This window comes from Sceloporus undulatus, chromosome 1 (assembly GCF_019175285.1).
Source record: "Sceloporus undulatus isolate JIND9_A2432 ecotype Alabama chromosome 1, SceUnd_v1.1, whole genome shotgun sequence".
Classification (NCBI taxonomy): Eukaryota; Metazoa; Chordata; class Lepidosauria; order Squamata; family Phrynosomatidae; genus Sceloporus; species Sceloporus undulatus.
The window spans coordinates 312,080,364-312,105,143 of NC_056522.1; the positions used below are offsets into that span (position 1 = coordinate 312,080,364).

At 40.3% G+C, this 24,780-nt stretch overlaps 1 protein-coding gene across 6 annotated transcripts in view; it reads left to right on the forward strand.

Moving 5' to 3' along the window:
- Positions 1 to 24,780, forward strand: part of ZFYVE26 (zinc finger FYVE-type containing 26) — a 72,171-nt gene that overhangs the window by 10,745 nt on the left and 36,646 nt on the right. For all 6 annotated transcript variants that reach the window (XM_042448003.1, XM_042447996.1, XM_042448031.1 and 3 more), the window contains 16 exons: positions 254 to 418; positions 578 to 666; positions 1,410 to 1,570; positions 3,276 to 3,485; positions 5,836 to 6,483; positions 11,128 to 11,217; positions 13,446 to 13,517; positions 13,971 to 14,119; positions 15,225 to 15,423; positions 15,823 to 16,086; positions 16,453 to 16,563; positions 18,241 to 18,405; positions 19,079 to 19,321; positions 19,715 to 19,820; positions 20,454 to 21,193; positions 24,111 to 24,307. In XM_042448003.1, coding sequence (XP_042303937.1) covers positions 254 to 418; positions 578 to 666; positions 1,410 to 1,570; positions 3,276 to 3,485; positions 5,836 to 6,483; positions 11,128 to 11,217; positions 13,446 to 13,517; positions 13,971 to 14,119; positions 15,225 to 15,423; positions 15,823 to 16,086; positions 16,453 to 16,563; positions 18,241 to 18,405; positions 19,079 to 19,321; positions 19,715 to 19,820; positions 20,454 to 21,193; positions 24,111 to 24,307 — 3,609 coding nt within the window. The remainder of the gene's footprint in view (positions 1 to 253; positions 419 to 577; positions 667 to 1,409; positions 1,571 to 3,275; positions 3,486 to 5,835; positions 6,484 to 11,127; positions 11,218 to 13,445; positions 13,518 to 13,970; positions 14,120 to 15,224; positions 15,424 to 15,822; positions 16,087 to 16,452; positions 16,564 to 18,240; positions 18,406 to 19,078; positions 19,322 to 19,714; positions 19,821 to 20,453; positions 21,194 to 24,110; positions 24,308 to 24,780) is intronic.

Here is a 24,780-nt window from a genome sequence, read left to right on the forward strand (position 1 = left end):
ACTAGGAATGAAACAAGACTGCAAATAGGTGACTGGAACTGGATTTAGGCCTATGAAATAACAGCGCTGTTGTGGTAGCATGCTTAATCATCTGTTTTTCAAGGAGTCATTCCATATAAACTAGAGAATAAGAATCCCCTGTCTCAAATTTGTCCATTGTCCCATTTATGTAGTTTTTAATATTTTAACTTACTAATTTTTCTTCGAAGTCTAGAATCTCAGTCTTACAATAAAGAAGTGGTTCTTTCTCTAGGTGACGGCATTATCTTTAATGAAAAGGGAAGACTTCTCCAGCATCAGCTGCTTGCTGAGACAGGAATTCAGGCATCTCAGTCGCCTCCTGATATTGCTAGGATGGACTCAGTGTCGTAGTGTAGAATCAGCCAAAATGCTGCTCTGCACTCTTCACAAATCTCAGGCATGTAAGACCTTATTTTTCATGTGGGGAAAGTTGCAGTGGTCTCTCTGTTTTGTTTCTAGTCAGTTTCCTAGATGGGGAATTGGTCAGTGCATTGCCTGGTTCATTTTTAATGGGTGTACACCTATAGTTTTTTCTCTACTCCTTTATTTTTAACAGGATACCTGCAATGACTCAGTATTGAAAGACTTCTGCGATGCGCTGTGTGCTCAAGTTGAGGTTCTTGAGTGGTGCATACAACAGAATAGGTAACAGCATTGCAGTGCCTGGGCCACTTATTTTAACAAAAGCCTTTTTCTTCCATTTTAAGAATTACATGTACATAGAGATAATCTGTCATGTGCTAATTTACTGTTGGTTAGCTGTAGTTTTGGGGTGAAGGGGAAAAAAAACATTTCTGGTGCTGACTGTGGTCCTTACAATTCTTAACTTCCTTAATTTCTTAGACAGTTTACACTCAGCTTTCCTTGCCCAACTAATCAGCTTCTGTTCTCTTCGAAGTCCCTTCTTGTACTCCATGCCAGCCTCATTCCTCTTTGTTCCAGTGTCTGCATACTTAAACTACTTTTATATACTGGGCCAATGTTTGAGTGTTCTAAACAAAGGACTCAAACCCCTGTGATCTGGAAATGAAAAAAAAAAGCATACTTGTATGTTTACTTTTTGTAATGTTATTTTTGAATTCTGGGAGTGGTCATAAGTCTCTTGCAACCTTCTACACTTTTTGTTCTTTCTTCATATACACTGCTAGAGTTTTGGACTTTTGCAAAGAAGGTTAAGGTAAAAGATGAATGTTTTCAAAGAAATGCAAAACTTTTATTTGACATTTGACCACATTCTACAAATTTCTTATATAGTTCCTGAAAATGTGCACTTAAAAGAACAAAGACTCCTCGCAGACCAATATGAAGTAGGTTTGGGAGTAGTGTGAATTCTTTTAGGTTGTAAGCAGTCTTGTTCCCATTGAAACCAGACTTCTTTTGTTTTGTAGTAATATTATTCCAGAGGATGTTCTTCTGCAGTACTTGCACAGTTTGGAGAGCCACTCTTCCCTGTACCTTCTCCATCATCTTACCAGCCTCTTGGCCTTGAATGAAGAAGCTGTTATTGAGCTTCTCCAAAAAAGTCCAGTCAGGGAAACAGACACTCAAGGTAAAAGTGTGTAAGAAGAGTTGATACAGCCAGGTATCCCTGCAGTGTGCCTATTGAATTTCCCCCCTTTATACAGCTCTTGATAAAGTTAGATACGTGTTCATTGTAGTGAGGGACATAGGTGGCTTTCTCTGCCTGTCTCCTCACAGTGATTTGGGGAAAATGACATATTTTTATCTTTCCTTTTCTTCTGCTGACTTTATAAATTTGCAGAAAGGCACAATGCTTTTCCTAATGCCATGCCTACTTTTTATTTTAGCATAATGAAAAGTGTTAAATTGTAGCTAATGTTTTTGTTTGAGCCACTAAAGCAGATGGGAATACAGTAATACATTTATAGAGCAAGCATTTATAGAACAAGCACACAGCATGGAAAATTTGTTCTCTTTCATGCTTTGTAGCCTGGTAAAATGTTTCTGGGGTAGATTTGATATGTATATATATATAATATGTAGAGAAAAGTTAAGGATATTGCGTGGCAATCAGTATTGAAGTTATGGATAGTATAATTCACCTTTTGGTGTTCTTTACCCCATATTAGATTGTGTTGAATCAGAAGTATTCTATTGCAGGGAATGCCAGAATTATATGTGGTATGCAGAGCTAGTGACTTACCAAATGTCATTTCTGGTGAGAAAGACACCTTACTGTGGTGACCATAAGAGATCATTCCTGCTAAAATACCAACCATGTTAGATAAGATTACGGTTACTTGTCAAACTTACCTGTTCAACATAAGAGGCAAAATTGTAGGGAAATTGTATCTTGGTTTGCAATTCTACATGCATTTACTAACTAGCAATATAGTGGGGCTTACTTTCAGTTGTACAAGTATAGGGATTTGGTCCTAATTACGGTAATAGAATGTAAAGAGAGTATTGGAGCAATTAGAGAGAAGAGGCTGAGTAAAATGTTAGTCTTACCTAGTACAGTATTAACCCATTAAAATTAATAGAACTTACGTTACTTGTGATTATCAAGTCCCGATCATTTCACTGAGCTTGCTCAAGGTGGAGCTGATGTTGGTTTCACCTCAAGACTCATATTTGAGCTAGGCACGATACTGAATCCTAGATAATAGGAGATACAAAAGTTAAGGATATTGCATGGCAATCAGTATTGAAGTTATGGATTTGTAACCTAGAGTTAGAGATCTATAGCTGTTCTATATTCAGTAAGACTATGCAGTCTTACTGTAAAACTATGTAAATGCCCCCTCCCCCCCCTTAAGATCCATCAGCTAGATCAAGGCTCAAGGAGGGTGACATTTCCATCTCCCTCCCACCAGCAAGTAACAAGGACTTGTAAAAGGAATCCTGTTTGTGATTGTCACAGCCTTAATTGCTAGCAGCAGAGTGGGGAGGGGACATGTCATCCTCCTTGCTTCCACATCAGAAGCTGAATGGATCTTCTTTGTCCAATACAGTTGCTGGGTCTCAAAGTAATGGGGTGGTTCAAGCCACAAAATTTCACATAGTTATGCAGATATTTCTAAGTAACTGATGTAGAATTTCAGAGGCAATTAATCTATCAAAGAATTAAATCATTTTAAACCTGGTTAAAACTCTAACAAATGTATATAGCTGCCACATTTTTTAGCCTTGTTAATTGTAATTGATTGAAACTTTGACTGCAGAATCTGGACAACATGTAGTTTCCTTGCTTATAACCTCCAGCCTAACCTCTGCATTCTCTTCTTTTTTAGATTCAGTGATGCCAATTTCCAGCCTTTTGAGTCAGCGATGCAATTTAGTTCTTTTCCAGGCATTTTGTGCCATGAAATACGCTATCTATGCACTGTGTGTCAATGCACACAAGGCTTCAAATTGCAAGGACTGTGCTACCTGTTTTATCAGTGAGTTCCCTGATGAGCTGCCTGATCATAATGAACAAGCACATCAGTTTACTAGCCCAGGTCTGGTAATTCAGTCATACTTCCATTTAGTCTTGTTTTTCATCCACTGTGCATCTGCTTTTTTTCCTAGTAAACTTGCTTCTTACCTTAGGTACCATGGTACTGAATGTTCATGCTCTATGTCAGCTGCTTGCTTGTGGCATTTGATATTTTGGGTGACATGGACTAATATAGCATGGGAAGGAATGTAGGTTGATGGTAGAAAATATGCATTTAATCCCTGTCAGGTTTAATCCCTGCCAACTTTAGATAAAATAAAAGGAGAATTCTGTTAGAAACCTTGTTGTTGTTGTTGTTATATTTATTTGTGTCCTGCTCTTTCCCCAGAATTGGGACCCAGAATGGCTCACAGTATTAAAAGAACAGTAGAATTAAAAACAAAGTGGTACATTAAAATAAAATTACATTGTTACAGTATTAAAATAAATTGCTTATTAAAATAATAAAATATAATTTAAAAAGATAAAATTGTTTAAAACATTTAAAATGATACAACACCCCAAACCGGTCCTTTAAAAACATTCTGTTTTTAAACCTGAGTAGCTACCAATCAGTGTGGACAAAACTAATGTGGATCAGAGGTGAATGTCATGCTGCTTTCAAAATGCTGTTGGGCTGCAGTTCCCAGCATTCATTACCATTAATTATGGGTATGTGCAGTCCAACAGCATCTGGAGAGCTGCTTAATGTCCACGTATGTTCTGTCTCTGTGTGGTGTTTGAGTGAAGTGGGAGGTAGCAATTGTTCCTTCTCAGATCACACAGGATAGCTTACCCAGCACTGCTTGGTAACAGCACAGCCATTTATTTAAATAGCTAATAACCTCTGTGCACCTAGCTCCAGTAAACTGCGTAGAATTTACATATTGTGGAAGCACACGCTGGGTTAGAATGCAGTTGGAAACCTTTGACCTTCCAGATCTATGATTCCAAAACTTTGGTCTTCCAGATGTTTTTCAGCTCAGCTCCCAGACTTCTTGACTGTTGGCCAAGTTTGTTGGGGCCTCTGGGAGTTGTCCAAAACAGCTGGAGGATCAAAATTTGGGAACTACTGCTCCAGGTATTTAGAGCTCCCAGTTTCCATAGTCCCTTCCCATAGACCATGCTGGAAGGAATGATAGGAGTTGTTGGTCATTAGAACATTAAAGTTATCAACCTATAGATTAAACTTCTTTTGGATTAATAACCTTCTTTATTGCAAAAGGGAAGAGTAGCATGTAAATGGGTCTAATATTAAATTAAACAATAACTTGCTTTATTGCAAAAAGGAAGAGCTGCATGTAAATGCGTCTGATATTAAATAATCTGTTTTGTCACAAAAGGGAACAGCAGCATGTAAATGGGTCTAGTATTAAATTAAAAATTAATTTCCAAAAGGATTCCTAAGTATATTGAAAGACACTGTGTTTTTTAGCATGATAGAATGGCAGGATAAGAGAGGATATTTTTATTTACAATAATAGACCAATAAAGATAGATTGGCACTAATAGGAGAAACTCATTGTTTAAGGCTGAGTATCTCTACTCTCAGCCACAGTTGTCTCTATTTTCTTTTTTGTGTACCCATCAGCTCAATTTCTGCAGCCAAACTAATCTCCTAGGGGCAGAAAACAAGCCTTTGCAGTTGGTCTCTGAGCCCTAGAGAATGGTTTGCAACACTTCCTTTCCTTTCCTTATCATTCCTGATATGACAGCTGTTTTCATCATCCGGTGTAAGCTCAGTCTTCATCAGTGGCATCACTAGGAGATGGAGGGGGTGCAGCCCTCACCGGGTGACATCTGGCTGAGCGCACCCTCCCTGCCACATGCTGTTCTACTCATGAGCAGAGCAGCACGCAGCAGCAAGGTGAGAGGGTGTGCCCCTTTGCCCTCCTCCAAAAGCCTCCTCTCACACCAGATGACACCCTAGGCAATGACACCACTGGTCCCCATAACTAATCTCAGGAGAGCTGTAGGCCTAGCACCTCCACTTTCAGGCTTCCTGAGCTATCTGTAGAATTTCTTTGAAATGAACTATGTTTCAGCAATGCAGGGCTTAATCAGGAATTACCCAGATGTAATACTTTATTTACCACAGGGGACTAGGTCAGGAGTGAGTGGCTACCGAGGCTGGCACCATTTTTAAATAAGGAATAGGCAGCCTGTTGTCTTCAAGATGTTGGAATGCAACTCCATCAATCCCAGCTAGCATAGTCTATGGTGAGAGTTGAGGAGAGTTGTAGTCCAATATCTGAAGTGTTACACTTTCCCAAACCCTCTTTAAAGAGTTTGGTTGTTGAACAACACTGTCAGTAGGAGGAAGAACAATGTTAAATATGTTTTTTAAAATTATTTTCTTTCCACAAATGCAGACTATGCAGATATCTTTGCTCAGTATCTTTCCAAGTGCCAGCATTTTTTAAGAACTGTACCTGTTCCTCTACGTCAGGAGCTTCTGGAGAACATCTTCTCCTTGCTCTTTGTTTCCTGCAGTGACCTTTGCAATGCTGAGCTCAAAGAGACAGAAAAGGCAGGTTTCGAGAAAAAGAACCGTGGGGACCGAAAATTAGAGTGTTGCACCAGCAGAGATTCTTCCACCTCGGCAAGTCCACAACACTCTGCAGGGCCTGAAAGGAGACCAGTGGCGCAACCTGACAATGTATCTCAAGAGCATCATGGGGTTCAAAAGGAGCCTGATTTGGAAGTGAATTGCAGCAATTGTGATTTCTTCAGACAGAGCTATCTAGACCTGAAACATTTCACCCGTGATACCTGTGGATTTTTAGCAGATGATGTAGCAATTGAGATTTTCCTCAAAATGCTTCAGGACCATTTAAAAGAAATTGAAAGTTCTTCCCCATGGGACTCAAACCATGTAGCTCAGGAGGAGCTAGCATTGCTGGATTGTTTGAGTTTATCTGTAAATCAAGACAATTTTGACTGTCGCGTGCAGCTGTTTTCCAAGTACATCTCTGAAGCTCAGTGGCGGCACAAAATAGTGCTAAGCAACAGAAACACAGGTAAGAGTTCCTAGGAACTGTACTGCTGTTTTTCAGAAGCTCTTGAAAACTGCCAAGCAAAAGACTATACCTTCATAGCAGTAAGAAAGTAGAGAAGAAAAGGAGTGTTTCCACCTCTCTCATAAGTAGTCAGATAAAATTTTGCTTTCGGGAAAGTGTATGATGAAATATTCCACAACCATATCTAGAAGAAGAACAGAAATGCCAATATATAATTTTTCCCAAGCAGTTTGGAAAAAGGGACATCCTTGTTAGAACAAATTCCTTGGCTACCAGTCTGTTTCTGGACACAATTCTAAGTGCTGGTTTTGACCGTGAAACTCTATGTAGGTTAGGTCTAATGCCTCCATGTGACCATGCCCAAGATTTTGGGGAAAGGCTGTTTCTTGATGCCACCAACCTCACAGGCATGAGGACATGGTAGAGGTAGCTACTCCCAGGTTGCTTTCTTTCTGCAAGAAGGCAGAGAGATTTTTATTTAGACAGGCTTTGAGTAGTTGCTACAGAAGGATCTTGGGGGAGTCTTGTATTTTTCTTCAATTCAGTGCTTGGTTTAACTATAATGGCTTTTAAAATTGTTTTGAATAGTATAACTGACTTTCAGCTGTATTTTGTTTTTAATCATGTAATAAGCTGCTTCAAGATTAAATAATTTTGAGTTAGGTAAAAGTACTCAGCAGCCTTGTCAAGTACTCAGTTTGAATTTTGCTGCAGAATATTGGTGTGTTAACTACCTTTCATATGTGGTTCTCCAAATACCTGGGCTGTGTATTTCCTCTGATGTTTCCTGTCAGTTCAGTTCTTTGGGCATTTGAGAAGAAAGGTTTATCGCATAACAAGAGATGAAGAAAGCCTCTGAACATAATCAAAGGCAGCATTGAATCCAAGGATGCAGTCTTTGTTGTAAACCTATGTTGGGATCAGTTTTCAGTGTCCTGACTGGGATTGTATTAGGGGACCTCTGTGATTCAGTTGTAAAGAGGGATATTGTGGGCAGTGTTACCCAGAATCCTCAGATGTGGTGCAGCCATACATCAATGTCTGGTGCTCTGTTGTCTCTGATACAGGTAGCCTGTGGTGGACACTGTGTCAGTTGGCCCCCCTCTGTCATTCCTCTTGCTTACCCTTGATTGCTAGTAGGCCCAGTCTACTGCTTCTGTTTGTTATCTTTAGTTTAGACTGCCATTGGTCACCAACACTCAGAGCACTTTAGAATTATCCTGGGTTCTTCAAAGTGTAACTCCCAGATGTTCTATCCAAAAGTAGACAGTGTTAGTTCAGTATGAAGTGGTAAGTAAATGGGAAAAAAATTAAGTTTGCATTATATAGTGTAGTTGCAGGAAATATATATACCTTCCAGTTGTCTGTCAACTTATGGCAACTCCATGAATTCATAGAATCATAGTGTTAGAAGTCGCTTTGTGGGCTCTCAAGTTCAACTCCCTGCTAATAATAATAATAATAATAATGATAATATTAATTTATTTATATCCCACCCCTTTGAGGTCAATCGGGGCGGCTAACAATAATAAAATACAATACTATATATATCAAAATCTACTTCCCTCCCCCCCTTAAAAAGTTATTAAATCAATTATAATTAAAACCAACAAATTAAAACAACATCAACACATACACACCATTACAAAACAAACAAAAACAAAACAGCAAACTGTGGCAGCATTCCACTCAAATTTCCAGGGAGGACCTTAGGGACTCTCATGAGAAGAGGGTTCCTGAGGCCAGGATTATCTATCCAGGAAAGGCCTGCCAGAAAAGATCCGTCTTGACAGCCTTTTTAAAGCTGTCTAAAGATGTCAATTGACGGATCTTGTCAGGTCGTTCCATAGTCTGGGGAAGACAACAGCAAATGCCCTCTGGGAGGTAGCCGAAAGCCTAGATCTTTGAGGCTGCAGCAAATTCCTCCCAGAGGACTAGAGTGTGCGGGGAGGATTGTATGGGAGGAGGCGGTCCCTGAGATAGTTTAGACCCAAGCCATTTAGGGCTTTAAAGGTGATAACCAACACCTTGTATTGGGCCCAGAAACTAATAGGCAGCCAGTGGAGGGACTTTAATACCGGAGTAATATGGTCCCTCCTCGATGATCCTGACACTACTCTGGCTGCCATATTCTGCACTAATTGCAATTTCCGAATCAAGCACAAGGGTAGCCCCATGTAGAGCGCATTACAGAAATCTAGACATAAGGTTACCAGCGCGTGTACAACAGTCTCGAGATCCCTTACTTCCAGAAAAGGGTGCAGTTGGCATATCAGCTGAAGCTGAAAACAGGTGCTCTTGACTGTCGCATTTACCTGATTTGTCATCAGGAGCGACGAGTCAAGGAGCACCCCCAGACTGCGAACACAGTCACTGGAGGAGAGTGTGACCCCATCCAGGTCTGGGGGGTTGCAGCCCAATTCTTGGTTTCGGGGCTGCTGCCGTGAGCACCTCCGTCTTGACTGCATTCAGTTTCAATCTGTTTTTCCTCATCCAGCCCATTACTGCCCATAGACGTTCATTGAGAGAAGAGACTCCATCAGAATTTGAGGCCGACGAACAAGACATGGAGAAATAGATCTGGGTGTCATCAGCGTACTGATAACTCCGAATAATCTCACCGAATAATCTGCACTTCTGCTCAGTGCAGAATCTGCAGCTAAAACATCCCCAGCTGGAAGCTGTCCACCTTCTTTTAGAAGACATTCAGAGAAGGAGACCCCACCACATCTCTAGGCAATTGGTTACATTATAAAACCACTCTCACTATCAAGATCCTCATTTTAATGTTCAATCAAAATGTGCTCCTCTGTAACTTAAAACTGTTAGACCTGGTCCTACCCTCTGAGACAGCAGAGAACAAATCTGCCCCCTCCTCTCTGAGAGCCCTTGAGTTGTTTACAGGGTACAAACATGTCACTCCTCACTCTTCTCTTCACCTGGGTGAACAAGGCCAGTTCCTTCAACCTTTCCTCATATGTTTTGTCCTCCATGCCTCTTATAATTCTTGTTGCTATTCTCTGAATCTGATTCAACTTGACTATTGTTGTTGTTAAATCAACTGCTATCGAGTCAATTTCGATTTATGGAGACTTTATGAATGAGAGATCTCAACATCACCCCATCATCAACAGCCCTGTGCATGCCTTGCAAACTCAGGGCTGTTGCTTTCTTGATTGAGTCTAGTTCCTTTTTTCCTGATTTACCAAGCATTATTGTCTTGTCTAGTGAGCCAGGTCTTCTCATGGTATGTCCAAAGTATGACAGTCTCAGTTTAGTCATCTTAGCTTCTAGGGAGAGCTCAACCTTGATTTGCTCTAAGAGCAAATATTCTTTTAACATGTAGTACTGCTGATCCATGTACTCCTATCTTCTACCTTTGCATTTGGTTGTGGCCTAAATGTCCAATTTTGGATTTGTCTCTTTTGAATTTAATTTTATTAATTTCTGCTCAATCTTCAAGGTTGTTTTGAACTCTGTCATTATCTTCCAGTGTGTAACCCACCCCTACAAGTTTTGTATCATCTGCAGACTTGTTAAGCATTTGCTCTACTTTATAATTTTTGTCGTTGATAAAAATGTTGCAGAGTAATGACTCTAGGACAGAACCCTGAGGCACACCACTTGAGACCTGCTAGTTTGAAGTGTAGTCATTTGATGATGATACTTTGAACATGGTTTTCCAACCAATTATGGATCCATCTGATGGTGTTTCAGTCTATTCCATTTTTAATCAGTTTCCTAATCAAAATATTATGGAGGACCTTATCAAATGCTTTTCTGAAATCTAGATAACTGACATCCACAGTATTCTCGCCAACTACTAAACCAGTCATCTGATTTAAAAAAACCAACATGAGATTAATTTTCTTAAGCAAGGAATTTTCACAGATGGTTTGTCATGATCTTCCTCTGAAGTATAGTCTATTGCACCTTGAATTCCTTGGTGGTCTCCCATATAGGTGCTAACTAGGGCTGATCTTGCATAGTTTTAGATTTTAAGCCCGAGGGCAGGGAATCGTCTAACTAAAAAGATTGTATGTACAGCGCTGTGTAAATTTACAGCGCTTCATAAATAAAAATAATAATAAGTTTCCAAGGTGAGACAAAATCTGCAGGAAGTACATAACTTAGAGTTATTGTTGTATAGAACTGGGGTGGGCAACTGCAGAGGGGCAAGGGAACATTTTTTCCTACTATCCCAGATACTTCTGCTGAAGCCAGAAGTAATAGGATACCACTTTTGATTTCATTTTAAGCTATTTTTCTACCATTTTTGGAGGGTCAGGTTTGGGCAGGTGGAGGAAAATAGTGGTGGCATTGATTCCTTTTCTACATTTTAAGGAGTTGAAAATGGCCTGATTTTTTTTTTAAGTGAAGGGTCCATGATTTTGCAAGTGTATCCTGGGGTAACAAAGAGCTTCTGAAAGGGAGTTCAGGGATTACTCATAGCCAATGGGCTACCATGTCCCCAAACTTGTGTAAAACCCAGGTTTATTGGTATATTAACCTAGAAACTAGTAGGATGGCAGCTCCTACTTTCTACTTGATTGATTTCTTTTTTCCACCTTTCCTTTCACCATATGTGAGGGAAATCATCAGAGGTACATAAAGTACAGTAATGATCAAATTTTGCTCTTCCAGGCAGTCAGCAAGCTCCCATTAGAACATGTAGCAATGAAACAAGAGGACCCTCCTTGAAAAAGCATACTCGATCTCAAAAGAAAAAGTCAGGTAATGGGGTAAAAATGTAAGATGTGAAAATCTCAGTTTTGTGTTGGTTGCATTTCTCCAGGGTTCCCACCCTATACAATTTGGGTTGCAAGGCTCCTCGCCCCTATACATGGGAAATGGGTGTGTTATATTGATATCGGCTTTTACTAATGTGCTTAGTTTCTACATGTTTGCTCCACTGGTTATAGTAATTTAAGTAATTTTCATGTATTATGTTAATAATGCTATGTTAAGGCAAAACAATATATGATAAATGTATGTTTAAGAATGTGTGATAAGATTGGGTATGTTATATGGAATGGAGATATTTTTTCTATGATATATGGTTATGTTTTTTTAGTAGTTTTATATGTTTTTATATGTTGAAAATAATGTGAATAAAGATTAGTTAGAAAATAAAATAAAAAGTAGGGAACAGATTTGGATAGATCATGTGTGAGTGGTACCACTAAGGTTTGGAAGATGCAAAAACCCAGCTTCTCTTTTTTCCCTTGAAGAATGTTCCAGTCATCCTAAACATTGACCTATCAACAATAAAGGTGGATTGGTAATATAGCATTGTTTGGGGCGATGCAGGGAAGAACTTATTTTGTCCAAGCAACAGTTGTCCAAGGCTGGTTGTTTTCTGTTCTCTTATTCTGTGCATGTAGCTGATAACCATTATACACATGTATCTACTGCAACTTAATTGCTTTACCTGGGGGTAAACAGAGTTGCCTTTCAATAATACAGTTCTAAAACGTGAGCCTAAATCCAATTGTCAATTAAAAATATCCAATACCCATCCAATTGTAAATATTAAGATACCAGCAAGAATGAATCTTGAATAACTTTGAGTAGTATTGAAAGGGAAATATAGACAAAACTTCAAACCTCTCAGTATAAACTATGTATTACGCTTACAGGGACGAAGAGTGCCCTTTTGGGGGGGGGAATCACATGCTTAAATCAAATCTTGCTGAATCAAATTGAATTAAACCAAATACACCCTGCCATACTCCATACTATTTAATGGCAGTGTGTGCACGCAGATGCACTAACGTGGACATGTGCACGTCATCACATACAGAATAATATGGTGAGCCACTAACTGTGCTTTTCCTATTTACGGGGGCAGAGCATGGAACTGAACAGCCGTGGGTAGGAAAGGACCACTATAATTACATATTGGACATATATATGTCTGGTTGTGTGTGTATATAAATATGTGGTACAAATAGGACTACAAGGTCCTGAATTATAAGAGTACCTAGAATATAAGGAATCCCTTTGGTTTTGCCAGTTTGAGGAGCAGGGGGAATAACAGAGAATTTCCTTTTGTTTCCATTAGTTTTCCATACTGTCAAGTAGATGTAATACACTCATTTCCATAAAATGAGCTGAGAAATAGAAGCCAAGACTGATCTGATGTACTGCACATAGTCTTAAATAGTCTTCCTCTTAGGTCAGTGGTTCCCAACCTTCCTAATGCTGTGACCCTTTAATACAGTTCCTCATGTTGTGGTGACCCCCAACCATGAAATTATTTCCGTTGCTACTTCATAACTGTAATTAAATAGGTGTTTTCTGATGGTCTTAGGCGACCCCTGTTAAAGGGTCATTCGACCCCCAAAGGGGTCCTGACCCACAGGTTGGGAACCACTGTCTTAGGTAGTTTTTAGAAATAATTTTGGAGTGATAAATATGTGAACACTTGTCTTAAACATTTTAGTCATCATTCTAAAATAAAATATTCCATAATCCATTTTCTCTGAATTTTTCTGCTCCCCCTCTCAGGCATTCCTACTTGTAATGTGCAACCTGCAGTGTATGAGGCTGGGACATGGATTAAAGAAAGTTGCACACATCATATACAGCAAGGCTGGGGAACATGGGCTCTTCCAGATTTTGTTGGATTCCAGTTACTCTTGTTCTTCATTTGCTATGCTTGCTATAGCTGATGGGATTTGTAATACAGTAACATGTGGAAGATCATGCATGCCCTTCATCAATATATATAGTATTCCTATGTGCACGTTCCTTTGGGTAGCCCCTGTATGAGTGCTGAAACATTTAAACCAGCCCCTGCAAACAATACAAGAAGCTCTCCCAGACTGATTCAGCAGCAATCTATGTCTAAATTATATATCATGCCCAGATAGTCCCAAGAAACATAGACTGAAAAGGACTTAATGGCTGTACGTAGCTGAAAGGTATTTCACCAAGAATGTGTTTGTTTTCTACTTCAGAGTGCAAGAGGGAAGCCTCAAGCGCAGTGCCAGAGAGCACAAGCAGCGAATTAAGTATCACTACTGCATCAGGTATGGAGAAGCTTTCTCAATTCTGTTCTGCCTTATTCTGCCTCTGTGTTTTGCTCATCAGGGAGGCTCATCTAGTGCCTGCTCTTGTGTATTTTGGGTGGAAAAAAACCAAAAACATTTTCATAGCTTATTTTCTTAAAAAGCATCTGAATACTTTTTAATTTTGCTTCTATAAATTTTTATGACTTTTAAATATTTTTAAAATTTACTATTTCATTTATATGGCTTACAATTTTGTTATTAATATTTTTATTGACTGTTAACCATCCTAGGAGGAGTAGTGCTGAAGCATAGCAAACACATTTTAAAATTTAAACAGAAGAACTTTCTGTGCATTCTGTAGCTTGCTAATTAATGGCAGGACTTGGCATAAACTACATACTATAAATACACTCCTCATCAGGAATGAGAATTGATAATGCTTGTTAAATCCTCTTTCCTTTTTGTTTTTAGAAGGAAGTGCTAGTACACTTTCGGACTGGAGTGATGCAGAATATAGGATAAAACCTCAGCAGGACTCCCTCATCCCAATGATGCTTTCCCCACCAGAATCTCTTCTTGTTGCCTGTATCTTGAAAGGAAACTACGTAGAAGCTCGTCAGGTAACTCTGAAATCACTGCAAGATGTTATAGAAATGAATTGGTTTCCTGGAAGTTATCATGTTTCCATGCTAGTGTATTCAGGGATTTATCAGAATTATTTTCCATAAATCTTAGATGATTTGTGCTTCAGGTACACACGGGCGGGTTATAGACCGCCGAAAAGCGGCGGTCTGGCTCCGCCGCCACTTGCAGCGTCCGGGAGATGCAGCCTTTAAACGGCGCGACTCCCGGACGCTGCAGAGAAGGAGCGCGGAAATCACGCTCCTTCTCGGGCCCCGGAAGAGGTGCCACAAGTGCCAAAGGGCGCACTCGCGGCGTCACTTCCGGTGCGCCACGTGCGGACGCAGAGCGTCCGTTACGTCAATATGGCGGCCCCTATGTGGAATAGGCGCTGCCATATTGCACATATTCCATACATACTAGGGTTAGGGAGGTGCGGAAGCACCGCCCCTTCCTAACCCTAATACGTATGGAATACGTATTTTTTGGCGGTGTGTAACCCGCCACTAGCAGGATTGGTTGACTGTGAAAACTGTAGGAGCCCTGATGGCGCAATGGTTAAATGCCTGTACTGCAGCCACTCACTCAAAACCATAAGGTTGAGTTCAATACCAGCGAAAGATCTCAAGCCTGACTCAGGCCTGCATCCTTCTGAGGTCACTAAAATGAGTACCCAGATTGTTGGGGGCAATTAGCTTACAGTTGTAAACCACTTAAACACTATTATTTTAGTATGAGGTGGTATATAAATGAAGCTGTTTGGTGTTTTGTTTTGTTTTGTAGTCTTTCATTGCAGTTAGCTCTTCCCAATCATTCCTCTCTACCTCTGTGAGTATGGAGTATGGAATGGAGGGCCTGATCCTCATCCTGAAGGCTAAAAATGAGTTGAAGACATTGATGATATGGTGCATCAGTGGCCAAAGGCTAAATTCAGAACTTGTATAGAATTAACTTTTTAAAGTTATGTTCAGTAATTCATATTGCTGAATAAATTATTTAATGAGATGTCAGAATATTCTTTTCTGTTAACAGACTATATAAATACACTGGGAAAATATTTCTTACCTAATAAATATATGATGCTTCTCTTATCCACAATGACAGGTGGCTATTATGTTCAGTCTGGAAAATTCTGCTTCCTATGGTGAGCTAATTTTCTTGGAGCGCTACCAAGAAGTAATCGGGGAGTTGGCTAAAGTAGAGCATAAGATTGAGCATCAGTCATCCGAAGGATCTGGAAACCTCAAGCAGTCTGGCAGTGGTCGTTCAACACTGCAGGCCATTGGCAATGCAGCAGCAGCAGGTAGGAACTTGATCATGGATTTTAGAAGTTAGAATCTGGTATGTGAAAATAGGACATAAAAAACAGTACTGTAGGAACTGTATATGTGGGATGGTTGACTTAAAGGATAATTAAACTGCAGTTCTCTGTAAAGCACGCTTCATGTATTCTGCCAAGCTTACTAGGAGACCTTGTAGAATATAGGCTGAAGAAACACCTCGTCCTCCTGGTTTGCAAGAACCTGGCACGCCACAACCCATAGCTAGTGGGCTGTTTGTACCACATTGTGCAGGCTTGCTACAAGTTATTGGACAAAATGTAAGTGAAACCAAGGGAAGACTTCAGGATTAGAAGAACCTACACTGTAAGTTACATGTTGGCCCAGATCCTTCATACAAGCTTTATGCCTCATTTTCTTAGGTATGGTGTTCTACTCCATTTCGGATGTTACCGATAAGCTACTTGCCCCTTCCGACAGCCCAATCCCTATGCTCCAAGAGAACTTCTGGGCTAGCAGCATCCAGCTGGATCATAGTGACCCACTGTGCGATGTCCTGGAAGGCCTGTGCCCCTCTGCTATGGCCATATTTGATTTGGCTTCTACTCAGTGCCACTTATGGAAAACCTGTAAATATCTCTTAGAAACTGCAGAGAGAAGGTTACATAACAGCATTGATATTAAGGGTAAGTGTCCTCCTATAGTCAATTACACTGGCTTTTTTTTAAAGTGAGCTACTGAAAGTAGTTTTAAAAATGCAGTTGATCCTCCACATCCATGGATTCTGCATCCACAGATTTAACCATCCACAGCTTGAATTTTTTAAAAAAATAATGAATAATTCCAAAAACCAAAGACATTTTATATAAGGGTCACCATTTTACTATGCCACTAAATATAATGGGATTTGAGCATCCACAGAGGGCATTGGAAACATACCCAGTGGATACCAAGTGCCCACTGTAATGACAGTAATATATTTTACATGTAATTGTGTCAGCATGTTTCCCTCCAAGTTTTAATTTTTACTTTGTCCTTTCATCTAATAACAGGTCAAAGACTAGAATCAGTTCTCCAGTGCTCTGATGGTATGAGGGGCTTCCCAGTGGTTCTTCAACAAATTAGTAAAATTATCAATACTTCACAAGGACAGCCTAAATCAGGTAACTAGGTTACTTCCTATTATTAGTTCATTCATTCACTCACACCTGAAAGGGATGTTTTCCATAGTCACAGTTCATTCATGGAACTCCCTCCAGAGGAAGGCTAATGTGAACCTCTTTATTGGCCTTAGACTCCTCTTTTCAGAAATGTTTTCTACCTTTCACCTTATGTTCTTGCTTTCCCTTTTACTAACTGGTTTTCTTTAAAATGATTTTATTCTGTGACTAGTTTTATTTTTTGAAAATCAGTAAACATTTGCCACTGGCCTTCAACATTTTAAAGGAGACTATTTTAAATGTTTGGAAAAACATGATACACATTTATTTAAATACAAAGATTGAGCCAAAAACTATAGGTGGCAAAATAAATACATTTTGTTTTACACTGTTTTGCTGAGGTGCATGTGTATGTATATTATACAGACCTCTCTTTTTCCAGACCTTTAGATAACTAGAATCTCTAATGGTAGATATCTGTTATATAGCAGACTATTTTACAGAGTCTGGAATCTAGAACTTAGGCCCGTTACAGACGGGCGTAAAGTACGTCCCCAGGACGTACTAGGGTTAGGAAAGGGCGTCCATTCCAGATGCCCTAACCTTAATACGTCCTGGGGACGTACAAAATGGCAGTGCCCTATACACATGGGCGCCGCCATTGGGACGTCACCACCGTGGCGTGGAAGTCACGTACTCGCACCATGTGAGGGCGCCTGGGGCGCCCTATTTGCGGCGTAGGAAGGAGCTCCATTTCGGAGCTCCTTCCAGGATTTGCACCGCTGGTGCAGCCTTTAGATGGCTGTGCTAGCGACGCAAGGCAGAAAGGGGCTGAGTTTCTCCTCTTCCTTTCTCCTCTTCCCTGCCACCGTCAGGTGTCCTTGGGTCATGAAGCCCCAAAGGACACCCCTTTCCAGGCCACGGGGAAGCAGGCTTTTGCAGCTGAGGCCCCAATCCGGCAGGGAAAGGGCTGGATACAGGCCGCCCCTTTGTACTTTGAACAGAATCCCAAGGCTTTTGTAAATGGCAAGTTGCAGCCATGAATTTGATTCATATTTGGAAAAAGGAGATTGGAAACAAGAACCGTAGTACTTCTGCTACCAACTGGTTCTCTACTTACTAACCCATGGAAGCGAAAGTGGTGTCTATTGTGGACTTGATTGGCAGTCCACTTGGAAGAACTGGGGAAGGGAGGTGTCTCTCTGCTTCCCATGCCTTTCTTAGAATAACCTATTTCAGTTAGAGCTGAGCAGGTCTATAAAGTTGTGATGTGTGGACCAAATAGACTTCCTGTTATGAGCATATTGATTCAAACAGTTGCTGTTGCCTGCCCATTTGGTGTACCTCCAGAAAAAAACACTCTCAGATGCTAGTGTATAGGACGCTTGTGTTCCATATAGGAAAATGTGAATGTGTAAAACAGCTCCTGGAAACGAGAGAATTCAGACTGGAGTTGATAATAGGAGAGCTCCTACCAGTCAAAGTAAACAGTGCCGAATTAGAGGGAATGATGCTTTTATTTGCTGCATGATAGCTGAACATATGATGCATTAACTCAGTTCACTGTTTAGCTCCAGTAACTGTTATTTGTCCTCTTTATATGCTTTTAAATACCTATTTAATATTTAAAATGACACTGAGCTTTGCCATTAATTGACTTTTCCCTTTGTTTTCCAACAGAAATCTCAGATGAGAAAATAAGTAGTCACTTCCACTGCAGCATTGTTGATCTGTTACAGTCCTGTTATCCCTTCCTGACGGAGAATTGTATTACTAATCATATTGTTTTATCACAGCACTTTGACCAAATACTGCAAAAACTGGCACATGTTGAAAATTCTTCAGGTGTGTTTGCATGTGGTTTAATGAGTTATTTTATACTGAATCACTCATATCTTTTTATTAACTTGAATTTTATCTTTCTCTCTTAATTTTTTAAAAAAATCCCAGTGTTAGGTAATTTATAAGGGAGCTCTCAAAGAAAATGGTTTTATTATTTCCTATTTAATATACATTTCAGAATTAAAAGCTTCTAAGCTTAGTGTTTTTAGTGCTTCTTGCTAACGTGTGTTAACTTTGTAAGAGGGAAATTCTCTTTGCTATAGCTTTCAGCTGTTCTTCCTCTTTTTAATCTCTTACTTTTGAGTTTAGCTGGCATGAAATCCAGACATGGATTTCAAGTGTTAGTTCCTTCTTAAACAAACAGCCTCTTTTAGGTTTAGATTTTAATGCATTTTAAACTCTTACATTCAACAAGCAGGATGAAGGTGACAAAATCATTATTACTGGTATGAAATAATAGATAAATAGGCTGCTAATCCTTCCTCCATAACACTCTGTGTACTAGTGGATAAAAATTCTGTAAGGTTTCTCCCATTGGTAGGAATAGGGTTGAACCATGCTGGTTTGTTCTTAACATGATTGTCTTGTCTATATGAAGGGAAGGATATAATTTGGGATTGGAAAAAAGATGATGAAACATGTTATGTTTAATCCGTTTTTGGTTTTGTCATAATAGATTCCAAAGGGAACCCACTTGCTTCTTTGATAGAACAGGCTTCTATGAAATATGCAGAATTAGAGGCACATCCAGTTTACAATCAGATCAGACTTTTACTAAGAACTCTGGACCAACATGCTCAGACCATGCAAGAGAGCCACATGCAGGAAAGCCATGTGCAGAATACCTATGTACAAAAGTTCTTTCATTATATTAATAAACTGGCTGCTATTGTTCTACGAAGCCTCAATCCAGAACTAGGTGAGTGATGCCACATTACTACAAAAATTTAATCCAGATTTTAAGTCAAGAGTCAAGAGTAATTACAGTGAAAGAAAACAAAAACAAAAATAACAAAAAAATTCGAATAAATAGCTTTATATCTTAATGAAAATGAAAAAGAGCAACCTCATGTTGTATGTACATTTGTGGACAACTTTTTCCATAACTGTGTCTGTCTTACCAGCTCTTTGCAGCCTTGTTTTATTGATATGGCAGGTGCACTTAATAAACTAATTTGTAATATGCAGTGAAAACTGGAGTGCATAAAGGAGAACATAGGAGATTAACTATTTTACTACATAGCATGAGGTCTGGAAGGTGTATTTTAGGGGTAAATAATAAATGGCTGCCCACCAATATCTCTTGTTCTAGATCAGTCTGTAGAGGTACGAGTTGGAAACCCTTTCATATTACTACAACAGAGTCCTTCTCATTTGTTGTCCCAGCTTTTGTTTGAAAAACAGGTTGCTCCTGATAGGTAAGTCACTTTTGAACATTTTTATTCATAAGTGTACGGTAAGACTTCTGGAGGATTTTTATAGAAATTCTAGTGTACTTTTCCCAGGTAGACTTCACAAATTTTGTGCCTCTACAGTGGACCCTTGTTATACGCTGGGGTTTGGTTTCAAGATCCCTCGTGTATAACAAAATCCGTGTATGCTCAAGTCCCATTAAATATAATGACATAGCAAAATGGTGTCCCTTATAAAAAATGGAAAACCAAGGTAAATTTATACTTTTTTGGAACATTTTCAAACCGTGTATGCTTGAATCTGTGTATAAAAAATCAGTGTATAAGAAGAGCCGACTGTATTTTCCACCTGTAACAGTAAGAATGGCTTGACAACTACCACATAAAACAGTTGACTATAACCGGGCTGATTCACTTGCTATTAATAAGATATTTGAGGGTGGGATATCTCTGAAAATATGAACTGTGAAAGTGACATACACACTCAGCAAACATTACACACAAGTATGCTAATCAGGAAGCTAGAATTTCTTGTGACTCCTGATTAACTGTACATTCAAATATTATCTGACATAACATGTGATAAAGCTCAGAGTATGAGGTCCGATTTATTATCTGTTTTACTTCTTAATCCTGTAGGTTATCTTTGCTGCTGGCCAATGAAGAACTGAACTTAAATGTACAGCAAGTGATAATTAACTATTGTTGTAAGGCATTACCTCTATGTAGCACCAGGCAAAGCAATCAGACTAGATCCCTTGTGACCAATATTAGCAGTCTGGCACACCTGCATGCATATCATTGCTTACCTGATGTTGAGATACCTGTCCATAATCCTGCTATGGACACTGAGGATGCTGCCACTCATTCCTCTTCCTCTGTGTGTGAGCAGAACCAGCACATGCTAACAACTTCTACCCTCAATTTCCTCAAATCCCAGTCAAATCTAATAGCTGCCATGGCTTGTCTGAGTGTATCAAAGGTTCAGCGAATCTCCAAACAGAGCTTGTCGTGGATGGAGTTTCGAGGCAAGCGGGAAGTTCCGTTGTCTATTGAGCAAATTACCAAGGAATGTGAAGCCCTGTTAAAGGAGTTTCCGCTTCTGGAAGCCTTTTTGTTCACTATGTATGAACCCCTGCGGGCATCTGAAGATGAGGGAAACAGCTTGACTAGTGGACTTTGTGGCAAGTCTTGCATGTCCTTGCTCTTCCTGGGATTGCATTCTGACACAGCCATTGAGGCCTTAATGGAAATCTTTGAGGAAGCACTCACAGCAAGGGATTGGCCCAGAGCTCTGCAAGTCTTGGATCTCTACAGCCAGGATATGGAAGAGCTAATCACTGTGCGGGATGCTGTACTGAGCTGTGCTGCTGCTGATGGTAAAAAGGAAATTGTTTTTCTTTAGAAGTGACACTTTGGAGAGTGGCCCAGCAACTGAGTACTTGATCTTTTCTCACCCCCACTCTCCCAAGTAGAGTAGAAAATGTAATAAGCAGCTTTAGATGCAGTGATCAAACTATGGCTTGGACAGTGAATCTGAATCCTGGGGGCCTTCAGTCACCTCTAGTAGTTGTGGACATTCTTTCAGAGGAGAAAACCATTCAAATTGGATTACACCCATCACCAACCAGAAACGTTGCGAGAAAGCGATGTGATCCAAGTCAGATTAGTTCACTGCTTACTCATAGCCCCACTGTCAGTTTCTTTTCCTGTCTGTGCCCAGAGATGAGCTTTTTCTTCAAGCTACCTATTGTCCATGACACTTAAGCATTATTTTTACCTGTCCTTAAATTCTGGAGGCTTATATCTATGTCCAACTTTATGTGGATTTCTCTTCTCATCAAACTCTGGAGAATACTATATATGGGGTATATACTGTGAAAGTATATTGTGGGTTGCAAGAGAGGAGGAATCCATGTCCTTCATCAAGGTTTGCCCCTTCAGATTTTTTTGCCCTTTTGTTAAAATTACAAATTATTCCAGGAGCTGGTTTTTGGGAGGGTGAATGCTTTTTTCTCTTTACTGGTTCCTCTCTGTCTCTCTCTCTCTGCGAATTAGCTTTTGAAAGCTTTTATCAGGAGGATGAGTAAACAATAGCCCAATCAGACTTGGATTACATGACTTCCCTGCCTCTTCTCTAGGTGGTGATGAGTCTTAGCCATTATGTGTTGAGGTTTCCTCTGTACCAACCCAGAGCATAACCTCAAAATAAGTACCTAATGATAGGTGGGTCGTTGGGAATAGAAGTAGAAATGAAAAAACAAAATTAAATGGGCATATCTTCAACTGTTCCTGATATACGGCAATGGGGGAAATGTAAGCATGCCATTAGTAAAAGGAGGGGCTATAGCACAGTTGGTAGATTTTATGCTTCACATGCAGGACAAAGGTTCAGATAGAGAAAAGCTTGTGCTTGAAAGGTGGTGAGACGCTGCAAGATTGCTTAAAAGAGGCAGTTGTTAGACCGCTCCTGAAAAAACCTTCCCTGGATCCCCTGGATATGAAGAACTACAGGCCTGTATCCCATCTGCCATTTTTGAGCAAGGTGATCGAGAGGGCTGTCGCACTTCAACTCCAAGTCATCTTGGATGAAACTGATTATCTAGACCCATTTCAAATCAGCTTCAGGACAGGATATGGGGTGGAGACTGCCATGGTTGCTCTGGCTGACGGTCTTTGTCAAGGCATTGACAGAGGAAGCGTGACCCTGTTGGAGCTTCTAGACCTCTCAGCAGCCTTCGATACAATAGATCATGACATCCTTTTGGAACGCCTGGGAGTGTTAGGAATCGGTGGCACTGCACTCCAGTGGTTCTGGTCCTTCCTCTCGGGTAGATTCCAGAGGGTGATGCTCGGGGAGAGTCGCTCCTCGAAAACGGAGTTTAAATGTGGTGTCCCTCAAGGCGCCATACTGTCCCCAATGCTATTCAACATGTATATGAAGCTGCTTGGAGAACTCATTTGCAGACATGGGGCAGAGTGTTATTAGTATGCTGATGACACCCAAATATATTTCTCCATGTCCTGATCAGCAGCTATGACAACAGATGGCATTTCTCCCCTCAATCAGTGTCTTGAAGCGGTAATGGGCAGGATGAGGAAAAACAAACTCAGGCTGAATCCAGACAAAATGGAGGTACTTAACAGTAGGGGCCCCCAAACCAGGTAAAGGGTTGCAACCTCCAGTCCTAGATAGGGTCACGTTCTCCACAAAGGACTGTGTTCGCACTCTGGGGGTGCTCCTAGATCCATCGCTTCACATGAGAAATCAGGTGAATGCAACAATCTGTAGTGCCCGTTATCAGCTTCGGCTGATACGCCAGCTGCGCCCTTTCCTGGAAGTAAAGGACCTAGAAACTGTTGTACATTCACTGGTAACTTCACGACTTGATTTCTGTAATGCTCTCTACATGGGGCTACCCTTGTGCCTAGTCCGGAAACTTCAACTAGTGCAAAATATGGCAGCCAGGCTGGTTGCCAGAAAAACTAGGAGTGACCGAATAACACCTGTCCTAAAATCTCTTCACTGGCTACCTATTAGTTTCCGGGCACAGTACGAGGTGTTAGTTATAACCTTTAAAGCCCTACATGGTTTGGGCCCAACCTATTTGAGGGATCGCCTGCTCCCATATAATCCGCCCCACACACTCAGGTCCTCTGAGAGGAATCTATTGCAGCATTTAAAAAACAGACTAACTGCTACCTCCCAGAGGGCCTTCTCTGCAATTGCTCCCAAACTATGGAACGGCCTGCCGGATGAGATCCGTCAAATTGCCAGCTTAGACAGCTTTAAAAAAGCTGCCAAGACGGACCTCTTCCGGCAGGCCTTTCCTGAATAAAAGTGCCCGGCCACAGAATGACTGCCCCTGACATCATGTATTAGACCACCGCTCTGTCCTTGTTTTTATTTATATATATATATGTGTGTGTGTGTGTGTATTCTGTTTTAATAGATATTTTAATTGTAACATGTTAAATCCTGTTTTAAGGGGGAGAATTTGGGACACAATGTTGTAAATGTGGATTTTAATATGTTGTGAGGCGCTTTGATTGTCTCGTCACAGAAAAGCGGGATAAAAATAAAAGTTTTATTATTTATTTATTATTATTTTATTATAGAAAATTAGGATTTAGTTGGACCAGTGGGCTAACTCTGAATATAGCAGCTATGTTCTTAATGGTATTGTTGCCACTTTCTTCTGTTCCATGTTATCCAATGCAAGGAATTCTAGTTCCTGTGTAATTAGAGTATACAGAGATCAGCTTTCTCATCTGTGGTTTGTGCTTCTTTTTCAGGTAAGGAAAGTTGGCAATATCTATTCCCAATTAGAGATGCCATGCTGAGGAGCAGGTTAGCACTTCGCTGTTTAGATAGGTGGCCCTTGGAGGCTTGTCTGGAGATCCTAGCTTATTGTTCCTGTGACCCTGAGGTGTCTGAAGAGCTCAGATATGATCTGCAGAGCAAAACAAGAGAACTTCAGGTTTATCAAAAGGTAAGCAATCCGTCTTGTTAGGGTTAAAGTATTGTTTCTTGTTGTCTTGCCCACTGCTGAACGTGGAAATGGCACTCTCTGAGGCTCAACACTCTCTTGATTTTGAGAAGTGCCTGTATATTATAATCCTGACCCTGCACTTCTGGCTCCATTTGTAAGATGAAAACGGAAGCAGTTGTGGCAGAACCTGAGCTGATCATTCTCTGATGTTTCTACACTTGGTTGATAAAAGTCATTTGGAGCCTATGTAGAGTAGATAGGATAAAAAGATGTAATTATCTAAAAATACGTTTGTGACATAGTCTCTGGGCAGACTTGATCTCCTGACAGCCAATTCTGGTTTGGGCTGACTGAGAGAGGAACTACAGGAGAATGAGTAGCTTTAAAAAGAGAGGAGTGAGTGACTGTGAAGTCAGTTGAGTTATGTTAAGTTCAAACCAGTTGAGTTGAGTGCAGTGTAGAGTGTCAGTTGA